Here is a 12,128-nt window from a genome sequence, read left to right on the forward strand (position 1 = left end):
CGATAATGAAAATTTAAAAAAGTTGAAGAAGAATATAAATTTTATTATTTTTTGGTACGTTTTTTAAAAATCACAGGTTGGTTACTTTATAAATTTGTTTTTAAATATTTTAAGTGCTAACTTTGATAAAATCACATCAAAATATTTTACCACAATTATTATAAACTTTAGGGCAATATTGATTAGCTATAACAGCATAAGGTACATTACTCCCAACTTTTATTTCTTCAGAATGACTTAGTTTATTCCAGACATGAATAGCATACGCTTTACGAATTACCTTTAGTGTTTCAGTTTTATTTGTAGAGTCAAAGTATTCCTTCCACATCTTGTAGTGAATTGGATAAAACGCAGAAGGTGGGTAAACCGTGAATCCGTGACAGCGTTTGCTGGTCATATCACGTGCCTGATAAGTAATTCGTGTTTAAATATTAAACAGCAACTTACACTGCATAAAAAAAAGTAAAAAAAAAAAAAAATAAAACACTCACATATTTAGTCGCGCAGATTTTTTGAAGCGTCCGAGTAATAACGCCAGGTCCATTATTGCCCCAGATATCTCCGCGAAAATTTTTTTTCAAGTCACGTAGACAAGCGTCGGCTACCTGGCGCCCGAGATGAGACGCTCCGAATCCTATTACACCTGCAGCAACGTCATCCCAACTTTCAGCGCAAGTAAAATCCTTTAGCTTCTCCAACGGGCTGCAAAAGAAAATATTATTTCGCCAAGAAGTCTATGTAATAACATTATTTTTTATGAGTTCGCCAGTGAAGATAAAAAAACAATTCTACGGGCTATAAATCGAATTAGTTTAAGGTTGCGAATGTGTTATTACTTTAACGTTAAAACATGTAACTAACTTTTAGTTTACTATCAATAATAATTATTTAATCTTGTCACTTAAAAAAAAATTTTTTTTACAGTAAATTTTCTGCACATTTTTTTTTTTATTATTAATACCGACTGATATTTAATAAAAAAAAATAAATTATCAGATATATTATCAATATTTTTATAAAGTAAGTTGATAAATTTGATAAGTATTTTTCGTACTTAATATTTATGACAAGCTTACTTAGTTACAGTCAATAAAATAATTTTTTTAATAATTAACTCAAGTTTTCTTTCAATTATAGAGGCAGCTGTTTCTTAATTAAAAGAATTCACACTGAATATTTTAATTTAACTCAATTGATATTATAAAATTTTATGCTGTTGATATTGACGCTTTTGGAGGACCAGCAGATAAGATAAAAGTGAAGAAAGCAAAAAGGGTGATTCTAAAATAACATTCCAGGTGTACAAATAGTAATTATAAATGATCAATTATTGAAAATTTTTTCTATTTTTTTTGTTTTTCTCTTCTCTCAAATCCCTTAAATTTATTTTCTTTTTATAGATATTATTTATTGTAAATAAATATTAATTAAACATTGAAAAAGTGAAAAATAAAATTCTACACATGAAAATGTAATATATTGTTGTAAATTGCTAAGGGAGTTTTTTGTTTTTTGTTTTTTTTTTTTTTTTTCAAATAAATAAAATGAATAATTAAAAAATTTTTCTACTTAAGCTTTGCTTAATTAATAAAAATATAAACTTACGATTTAACAACAACATCAAGATCAAGATAAATTCCAGGAAACTTCCAAAGCGTAAGGTACCTAAGTATATCAGACATATGACTTCTAGGCCATCGACTAGATTTAAGGACATTACTGGCCCACCATTCCTCAATAGGAGTGTCCTTAACATACTCCTCCATGAATATCCTCCTGATATGAATATTCTTGTAACTCTTCAAATGCATTATCAAATCCTTACTACTGTTAGAAAAATTCATATTACTTAAAACCAGCAAGTATATATTTATCCCGGGGTTCATTTTAGCGGCCGATTCAACAGCACAAGCTTGTCGGGCGTTCAGAACAATTCCTTGGTAAAAGCAGGAAGTCTCATGGAAGAATATATTCTTCCCAGCAGCCAATCTTTTGGCATCTGTAAACAATCACCAGTTACTCCGACAATTTAATAAAAATTTAATTAAATTATCAAACCTTTGGTGTCAAAACTTTTGAGAGAATAAAAAGCCGACGGTTCATTGTAACATGAAATATCCTCAATTGAAGAAGAAACTAAGCTTGCAATCATCTCATTGTTGCAACTCAGTACAAATATAAATAATAAAACTCCAAAGCAGCTGCTAATTAATATCTTTTTCCTCATCTTGCCGGAATTAATTAAAATATCACTGTATCTTTCGAATTGCATGACTCTTTATTTCCGGTGACTCAGATAAGCAATATTGTTTTTCTCTCCACTCATTTTATAATAATTAAAATTTTATTTTCAAGTCAGATATTTGTTCTTCTCTCGAAGAAACATCAAGGATGTAAATTTATCCATGACACTTAAAATTACCTAAAAAAATCACTTGTTTAATTGTTTATCAACTTCACAAAAATAATAAATATTATTTTTAGCTATATCTTTACTTTACACCATTTTGTTTTGGCTATAGGTACTACTTAGTACCCGCAATATTTAATTGCGAAGACGATATTGTACTAACTGACTAGATTTAGTCATTTTTTTAAACAAACACAATTGTTTATTTATTACACTGGGAAGCGAGTGCACAGTACGTTCTCTTCTTGCGTTATGTCTATTCAATGGCCTTGCATTTATTCAACTAACTGCCAGACCTCGACATCGTTGCAATTCTCGGGTGGAGTAGGATATTCGCGAAAATCAATAAACACCAGCCATCGCTGTAAAATATCATCCAGCACGTGCTAAATTTTTTGCCAACGGTTTTCAGACCAGTTTTGTGTACAAAAATATTTTTAATAAAAAACCATAACAGAAATTTTCTTAAAAATTAATTTCTTCTTTTGATAAAAGAAATTTTTGTACTTAATATATTTTTATTTAAAATATTGGATTGTTTTTAGTCCGTGGTCTGTTTTTAATGAATGTATTTCAATTAGTATACTTCAACGAACTAGTTAATCACGATAGTTTGCCAATAAATTATTACGGTGGGTGTGTGACAATTAACTTATAGAGCTGAAATTAAAAAAATCATCGATAAATTTATGAGTCATCCATTTATCTTCTTATTATTGAGATAATTATTATAAAATGTAGTTTTTATTAGATAATAAATTATTTATCGCTAAGTTTTAACTAAATTGAATTTTAAAATTAAATGCTGAGTTAAAGGAAAGAAAAATAAATTATTTTAACATCTGCAATAAAAATATTTAAAAAATTTTGCTGAGTTAATATTTATTAAAAGGAATAAAATTAAAAGGGATATTATTTTTAAAAATAAATTTTTAATGTTGCAGCACTTCATGCAAGTTGTCACTTTAATGCATGGTCATATTAACAAACAATTATGACGGCGGCAAACATGTACGAAGGCCGAGGGTCAATTCGACCTAATCTATTTCATTGACTAAATTTAATAGTTAATTGAATTTATAAAGCGCTCGATAGAAATGTTTTACTAGTAGTTATAAATTGTAAATAAATTCTTCGGTGAATGATAAAAGTATGAAAACATACCTGTGGTTTATATAAATTTTCTATCAACAAATGTTTGCAATAAAATTGATAAAAATCTGGTAAATATTCAAACTTATAAATAGTTGATTTGCGATTTGAAAAAAAAATTAGATAAAAGAGTTGGATTATCTTGAAAGCCAAGGTCATCATTGCTATTCTATTCGATGCAAATATTCCAACTAATAACGACAGTGCATAGATAATACGTCATCCAATTATTGGAGCTGAAAAGAAAAATCACTCAGCCACCAAGTGTCGATTATTATTATAACTTATTAATGTTTTACTGAATAAAAATCTATTTCGGTGTAACAAAAACAAATGTTTGATATATCTGTCATAAATATCAGAAATTAATAAAGTACTTTCTCTTAAAGTGATTAATTGCTCATTTAAATTCCATTTATTGAAATAAAAGTGATAATTTCACTTTGAATAATTATTTATAATATTGAAGTTCGCTGTCAATTTTTAAAACTTATAAAAAATCAATTAAAATAATAAAGACGCTTTTAAAAATTTCTACTAATAATTTTCAGTGTCATTAATTATTTAAATGACAATTAAAGCAGTCACTTAACCATTTTTTAATTTTTTTTAACAAATACATTTTTTCCAAAAAATTGCATTTTAAATGTTTATATGTCAATTTTTTATGAAAATAAAGTTAGCCGACATCTAAAAATTTTAATTTTTTTAATTGAAGAATTATTAAAAAAAATTTTTTTTAGTTATAATTTAATAAATAAAGCAAAATAAAAAAATTAAAAATATCGGCTAACTTTATTATTATCAATTTTTTTTCTACTTTTTTTTTTTTTTGTCATAATTTATTTGTTAAAAAAATTATAAAATATCTGCTAAATTAATTTTCATATTATTTAAGTGTATAAAAACTAATAAAATAATTAAAAAAATAATTTTCTTCTTTATTTTGAGCATCCTCCATTTTGTTTTCAAAATTACAGTAAAGCCATTAGATTTATCTCTATAAATTACAGAATGTTGCTCTTTGCCCTTGAATTTTCTTCCTGTTTACAGCAAAGCATTAGATAACATCCAGAAGTGAACAAAGTAGACCAGTAGCCGTGACCATAATAAAATAATAAAATATTTTTTTTTTCTTTTCTCCTAAAAAACAAACAAAAAAGAGTAATAAATGTTTTACCAGCTGCGCGCAACAACGAAAAACCGTCAAGTATAAAACTGTCCACAAGATGGCGGTCAATAATTTAAAAAGGGGTTACTGTACGTCGCACGTCTTGTACATAAATAACACCAATATCAAATTGGAGTATGATGAGGTGTATACACACAACGAAAATGGCGACGCTGGATTAAAGAAGTGTCTCGGTGGTCTATTATCCCCTGTAATGTTGAATAATAAAAAATAGTTGAAATGTGGCAAGACTTGGATACTCTGACCAGTTCAGCAGTAAATTCTGGGTCTCAGCAGGCTGATCAATTCAGCACGACAGGTAATTTAAAAAAAAACAATATTATCCAGCAATATATTTCCTACCACTCCGTATCTGGTACTGACATAATGATTCCTAATTTACATTAACATTTTACCTTCCTGTTGTTCCGTTTTTTTTTTTTTTTGTTCACGTGATTCCGTAAACAAATCTACTGATCGCTGGCGTCCTACCAAAATTTATTGCGACCAAATAAATAATTCCACGATAATCCGATGACTTTTTGTTGTTAATTTAAATTAGATGTGTCATAACACAAATAATCATCGGTTGATTCATTTTCAGATAGAACAATGTGATAGTTGTACTTATGAGCAATGGGTCTATCTTTTATTTTATTTTAATTAATTGTCATTTTGTTTTTAAAATCAATAAATGCTTTTATAACTTAACCACTGGCTCACGGAAAGATTTTTTAGAAATTACGGACGGAGAAGAAGAAATTCCAGTTTTTTTTTCTTCTAGAAATTTTTAATTAATTTTTTAAACCTGCTGAAGAATAAACGGGTTTACCATATTCGTCGGGCAATTACATAACTTCCTGTAATATAACAATGGAAAAATCTTACGGTACTACGGTTATATATTACATTAACAACTATAAATAATTTTATTAATTTCAAGCTGTTTTATATAAACTTTGAGTGTCAGCAGATGTTGATCATCTGGTTAAATTATATACCTGTCAATATTATTGCCAATCTCAATAATAAATTACAATTTACTTGTCTATACTCAGTATATATTTTCAGAGTGATTTAATAATCATTTTGAAATTTAAATAATATTTTTTATTCTTTTGATAGAACTAACACCGGAGCAACAGAAGATTCTTATTGACATTCGCCGAAAAAAAACTGAACTATTACTCGAAATTCAGGTAACATTTGCTAATAAATTTTTAAATGAGTGTTGTGAATTTATATTTTAAAAAGTTATTTCAATTTACTCGTAAATAATTGAAGTTGGTAGATAATAAATTTTTTTTTTTGTTGAAAATAACTGAATATGGTTTCTAAAAATTCCACCCGATTATCTTTTGGAATTTTAAATGATAATTTGTTTTGATATATAAAACTTTTTACAAATAATATTTTTTTTTTTAAATATTTTTTTGTTTGTGTAATGAGAAGATGCGTTAAATTAAAAGTATTTTAAAAACAAATCGTAAATCATTAATTTGTCTCAGTTGTGCGATAGTTAAATGTGATATGAGTAAAGATAACGCCGTTTCCGTAGATAATTGATAGAGCAACGTTTACTCATCGCTTTAGTATCGTTTTACTGATTACAGCGGACAGACATTTGTTTGACGAGACAAAAGGACTTTCTAGTGTTAATTATTGGATTTTGTTTGAATTAATGTCTATTAATAATGGTATTATAATTAATCAAGTAATTAGTATGTATTTTTTTATTTTTATTTATTTAATATAATAATTATTTTTTAAATTATTTTAAAAATTAATTTAAAAATAATACATGACATTTTTATTCTTCTTGTAAAGAATTATAATTTTTTATAATAATAATAACTAGCAACCTTGCAGTCACTATGTGACTTGTGTAATATAAATAATTAAAATTTTGCTTTATTAAATTAATGACTTTTGTTAAATTGCACTGTAATTTCTTAAATAATGACGTTTTTAAAGATATAAGCTCATCCCGATGTTACACTCATCAAGAGCTTTCATTTGAGTACCCACATGCATTTTTGATATATTTTTCATATATACATATATATAATATATATAAATATATGAAAAATTGATGTGGGTACTCAAATGAAAGGTCTCGATGAGTGTAATGTCAGAATGAGCTTATATCTTTAAAAATGTCAATAGTTCACCAGATATTTGATAAATTGCACTGTACTTTCTTAATTATTTACGTTTTTAAAGATATAAGCTCATCCCGATGTTACACTCATCAAGAGCTTTCATTTGAGTACCCACATGCATTTTTGATATATTTTTCATATATACATATATATAATATATATAAATATATGAAAAATTGATGTGGGTACTCAAATGAAAGGTCTTGATGAGTATAACATCAGGATGAGCTTATATCTTAAAAAATCTCGATAGTTCATAAGATACAAGGTCATTTCTTAATTATGTATCTAGAGATAGAGCATTTTTAAATGCAGCCTATCATTTAAGTTAAATACACTGGCCACAAAATTTTGCTTATTCTCTTAATAATCTAGATAATAATAATAATAATAATAATAATAATAATATAATTTAAATTAAAAAAAAAATTTTAATCCAAAGACTGAAATAATAATAATGAAAAAATCTCATTATAGCAATTAAAAGATGAGCTTGGAGAAGTTGTCGCCGAAATGGAAGTCATGGAAGGAGGCGGATTCACCGTTGACGAATCAAACAAGCCGTCAAACAAAACAAAACAAACATCAATCGGCCGTAAAAAATTTAACATGGACCCAAAGAAGGGTATCGAGTACCTGATTGAGCATAATTTATTAACACCTACACCCGAGGACGTCGCCCAGTTCCTGTACAAGGGCGAGGGACTCAATAAAACCGCGATCGGAGATTACTTGGGAGAACGACATGACTTCAACGAGCGTGTGTTACGTGCCTTCGTCGAGCTCCATGACTTCACGGACCTGATACTCGTCCAGGCGCTTCGGCAATTCCTCTGGTCATTTAGGCTGCCCGGTGAAGCGCAAAAAATAGATCGGATGATGGAGTGCTTCGCTCAGCGATACTGTCAGCTTAATCCCAATATTTTTACAAACACCGATACTTGCTACGTACTCAGTTTCGCTATCATAATGCTCAACACTTCGCTGCATAATCCCAGCGTCAAAGACAAGCCCAGTGTCGAACAATTTATTACCATGAACCGGGGAATTAATAATGGAGGCGATCTGCCAAGAGAATTACTTGTAGTACGTATTTTATTTTTATTTATAAAATGTTTTTTTTTTTTTTATTTTTAATAATTAAATTATTTATTTTATTATCAAGCTATTAAAAGTAGTTTTTATATTTTTTTTAATTTTTATTATTCATTATTTATTATTTATCATTATTATTATTATTATTATTATTATTATTATTATTATTATTATTATTACTGTTGTTATTGCTGACTTAATATTTTTGGATAATAATAATAATAATAAATTTGAAAAAATATAAGAATTATTATTATTTTTTTTTATTTTTATATTTTTTTATTATTATTTAATTTTTTATATTTTATTTCTTGGATTAGAAAAATAAAATACTGTTGAGGATGTTGAGGCTTATTCAAAAGATTAATGTTTAATTTTTAACGCTAAAATAAAATTCAATTTTTAGAGTTTATACGAAAGCATTAAAACTGAACCATTTAAAATACCAGAAGACGATGGAAATGATTTAATGCACACATTTTTCAATCCTGATAAAGAAGGCTGGCTCTGGAAGCAAGGTAATAAAAGTTTTTATAAAATATGGACTAGTGTCTCCATTTAAAAAAAAAAAAAACAATTTTTTTAAATTATAAGATATTTTACAAAGCTAAAAAGGGGAGACAGTAGTCTAAACATTCTAAATTTACGATGGCAAAAAATAGAGTTTAAAAATATATACATATTTTTTTTTGCCCTCGTAAAGTTATCGGGCGTTAAACTAAAAAAGATGGAAATAATGAAACAATCGATTTTTACCCTGTCCCTCTGCTGGCTTGATGGAGACAGCAGGTAAATAGTCTGCCCCAATAAGCGCGCTCTTAATTTATTATTTTTATTATTATATGTTACATAATTGTTACAGGCGGACGGTATAAGAGTTGGAAGAGAAGATGGTTTATTCTCAACGACAATTGTCTCTATTACTTTGAGTACACTACTGACAAAGAGCCGCGTGGGATTATACCGCTGGAAAATATTCAAGTTAGAGAGGTTCAAGATAGACATAAACCGCATTGCTTTGAACTCTATGCTGCTGGTTCGGAGTTTATCAAAGCATGTAAGACGGATAGCGAAGGAAAAGTCGTAGAAGGTATTTTTATTTTAATTAAATTAAATTAGTATAATTATTTATAAATTAATTACAACTAGCAACCTTGCAGTCACTATGTGACTGCCGTGAACTATAAATAAATAAAATTTTGCTTCATTAAATAATGAATTTTGTTAAATTGCACTGTATTTTTTTAATTATTGACGTTTTTAAAGATATAATCTCATCCCGATGTTACACTCATCAAGAGCTTTCATTTGAATACCCACATCAATTTTTCATATATTTTATATATTTATATATATTATATATATGTATATATGAAAAATATACCAAAAATGCATGTGGGTACTCAAATGAAAGGTCTTGATGAATGTAATGTCGAGGTGAGCTTATATCTTTAAAAATGTCAGTAGTTGACAAAATACAAGGTCATTTGTTAATTATTGATATTTTTAAAGATATAAGCTCATTTCGATGTTACACTCATCAAGACCTTTCATTTGAATACCCACATGCATTTTTGGTATATTTTTCATATATACATATATATAACATATATAAATATATAAAATATATGAAAAATTGATGTGGGTACTCAAATGAAAGGTCTCGATGAGTGTAACATCGGGATTAGCTTATATTTTTGAAAATGTGAATAGTTCACAAGATATTTATCAAATTGCACTGTAATTTCTTAACTATTGACATTTTTAAAGATATAAGCTCATCCCGAAGTTACACTTATCAATAGCTTTCATTTGAGTACCCACATGCATTTTTGATATATTTTTCATATATACATATATATAATATATATATAAATATATAAAATATATGAAAAACTGATGTGGGTACTCAAATGAAAGGTCTTGATGAGTATAATGTCAGGGTGAGTTTATATCTTTAAAAATATCAATAGTTCACAGGATACAAGGCCATTTCTTAATTATTAAGAAAAAACTATCGGGTTTTTTAAATTTATTTTAATTATTAAATTAACATATGAATTTATTCCAGGTAAGCATACTGTTTATCGAATGTCAGCTGCGACAGATGAAGAAAAAGACGAATGGATAAAGTGCGTAAGACAAAGTATATCGCATAATCCATTTTACGACATGCTAGCAGCGCGAAAGAAAAAAGCACAAAAAACAAATCTTCACTCGAAGAGTTAAAATAAATATTTTCCATTTAATACTCCCAGAGTATGTAACATATAAATAGTAAAGTACAATTAACGGTCACACTCGGTGATTTATGATTACAATCATAACAAATAATAATAATAATAATTTTCTAATCAAACTTTCTTAGATGTATATAACAATTGTTTGAAATTTGTTTGTTGTCTAATTCGTTTATTTTTTCGCGGATAGTGTTGCTTAGTATATATATAAAGTATATAAATATAAATAAATATATTTATTTTGTAAAAGTCTGAAATGTCTTGTGTATATCTTCGCTTGTGTATCAATATAATTTTTTAATTCAAGATAAATATCTAACGTAGGAAGGAAGAAAAGTCGTGTAAACGTTTGTTTATGTGATAGTTTATTTATTTAAGCAGATATATGTTTAGTTTAACTAATTAAGTAATCAAGTATTTGTTTGGCCATATGAAAATATTATGTTAAAAAGGTAACATCCTCATTCAATAATAATTATAGCAACAATATGAGAGCAAAAGAGTCATGCTCGCACTAAGATAAATAATGAGAATGAGGCTAACAAGCGATTACAGTTATCATTATTATCACTGATTTACTTTGCTTCAGGGTTATATATATATATATTTATTATATATAATACACACACACACACACACACTGAGTACTATTTGTTCCGTATGACTAATGCTCGTTATGAATTATGCTAATAATTAAATACATACATGACACTAGGATAGATAATCGAATATAATTATTTGATACTTAGATTTTATTTATTTAAAAAAAAAAGATTTATTGTGTGCGCGTTTAATAATTAATTAATTAACGCAGCACTGGCCAAGTTTATTTACAAAACTCAACGAATTAATGATTATATAAAATATTTATTATTGAATTTTTTTTCGCATGTGAGAAATATTGATGACACATCGAAGGAGCCTTATTGGAATTTTTAAATATTAATTCTTTTGGTAATTTAATTGTAAAGGTTTGCGTTGTGATCACGCATGTAGACGTATATTATCGGGTATTATATTATATTATATATTATATTGCATCATATATATTATCTAATAATATGAAAAAAGGTATATATGTATTATATATTGTAAACGATGGAGAAAAATGATCTACGAAACGAAAATCGGTCTGTCCGTTTTTCAGACGAAAAACTAGTCGAACCGTCCAATCAGCTCGTTTCTCTCCGTCGTAACTTTTTAATTCAAATTTACAGTTCTTTTCTGAAGAAATATTATTTATTCAATTATAAGAGAAAGGAGTTACTTTTTTCGTGTGTCATTTTAAAATTGACACGCTTGATATTATTGCGCGTAATAAAAAAAAATTATTCATATTTAGGGCCAGTTTTTTTTCAATCCAGGATAAAATTTTATCCAATGATAAAATATATCTATATATAAATATATTGGCAATAATAATAATACTTTTATCCTCGATTGAAAAACTGGACTTTACAATTTATATTTCAATAAAAGTGTTTGGATGGAAAAAAAATTGAATCAAAATATCCGTGCAATAAATTTTGCGTCATATTTAGCTTCCTTTCTTTTGTATTGTACACCTAAAATAAAGATTTATTTAAAAATATTTAACCTTTATATATATAGAGAGAGACTAAAATAAAAAATAAAAAAAAATATTAAAAAGAAAAATGAAAAAATAAATTTGTATATTTCACTGTACTATATATATTTGAACTTGTGTTCTTTAGTTGTTATGTATACACAATTTATTATGTAGAAACTTTTTGAATTGTGTGTATATGTATGTATATTAATTTAAAATATATTAATAAACTATTTGATTTTGTAAAAGTTTTTTATTTAAAGATTTTTTTTTTTACCTTCACTCCGTTTTTTAATTTTACTGCTATAGAATTATAATAAAAAAAATT

At 26.8% G+C, this 12,128-nt stretch overlaps 2 protein-coding genes and 1 long non-coding RNA gene across 8 annotated transcripts; 2 read left to right on the top strand and 1 right to left on the bottom strand.

The window, feature by feature from the left end:
* Positions 1-97: 97 nt before the first annotated feature.
* Positions 98-2,718, bottom strand: LOC123266288 (lactosylceramide 4-alpha-galactosyltransferase-like). 2 transcript variants are annotated; one of them, XM_044730457.1, is made up of 5 exons: positions 2,497-2,718; positions 2,059-2,422; positions 1,606-1,999; positions 492-702; positions 98-406 (listed from the first exon to the last, which is right to left on the bottom strand). In XM_044730457.1, the coding sequence occupies exons 2-5, from the start codon at positions 2,270-2,272 to the stop codon at positions 137-139; spliced, it is 1,089 nt and encodes a 362-aa protein (XP_044586392.1). In that variant the 5' UTR covers positions 2,273-2,422; positions 2,497-2,718; the 3' UTR covers positions 98-136. The 2 variants fall into 2 exon arrangements, with proteins under 2 accessions (XP_044586392.1, XP_044586393.1); XM_044730458.1 differs by having other exon boundaries at positions 2,059-2,419; positions 2,488-2,718.
* A 113-nt stretch (positions 2,719-2,831) lies between these two features.
* On the top strand, positions 2,832-3,950 carry LOC123266296. The gene is made up of 2 exons (XR_006509748.1): positions 2,832-3,042; positions 3,355-3,950. It is a non-coding gene; the product is annotated as an uncharacterized LOC123266296 (long non-coding RNA).
* A 903-nt stretch (positions 3,951-4,853) lies between these two features.
* Positions 4,854-11,442, top strand: LOC123266286 (cytohesin-1). Of its 5 annotated transcripts, none has more exons than XM_044730449.1 (6): positions 4,854-5,052; positions 5,859-5,932; positions 7,373-7,981; positions 8,397-8,508; positions 8,850-9,080; positions 10,062-11,442. In XM_044730449.1, the coding sequence occupies exons 1-6, from the start codon at positions 4,974-4,976 to the stop codon at positions 10,217-10,219; spliced, it is 1,263 nt and encodes a 420-aa protein (XP_044586384.1). In that variant the 5' UTR covers positions 4,854-4,973; the 3' UTR covers positions 10,220-11,442. The 5 variants fall into 5 exon arrangements, with proteins under 5 accessions (XP_044586384.1, XP_044586385.1, XP_044586389.1 ...); XM_044730450.1 differs by having other exon boundaries at positions 4,855-5,052; positions 8,853-9,080; XM_044730452.1 differs by lacking the exon at positions 4,854-5,052 and adding an exon at positions 5,459-5,622.
* Positions 11,443-12,128: the final 686 nt, after the last annotated feature.

The sequence above is a fragment of the Cotesia glomerata genome, linkage group LG5 (assembly GCF_020080835.1).
Source record: "Cotesia glomerata isolate CgM1 linkage group LG5, MPM_Cglom_v2.3, whole genome shotgun sequence".
NCBI lineage: Eukaryota > Metazoa > Arthropoda > Insecta > Hymenoptera > Braconidae > Cotesia > Cotesia glomerata.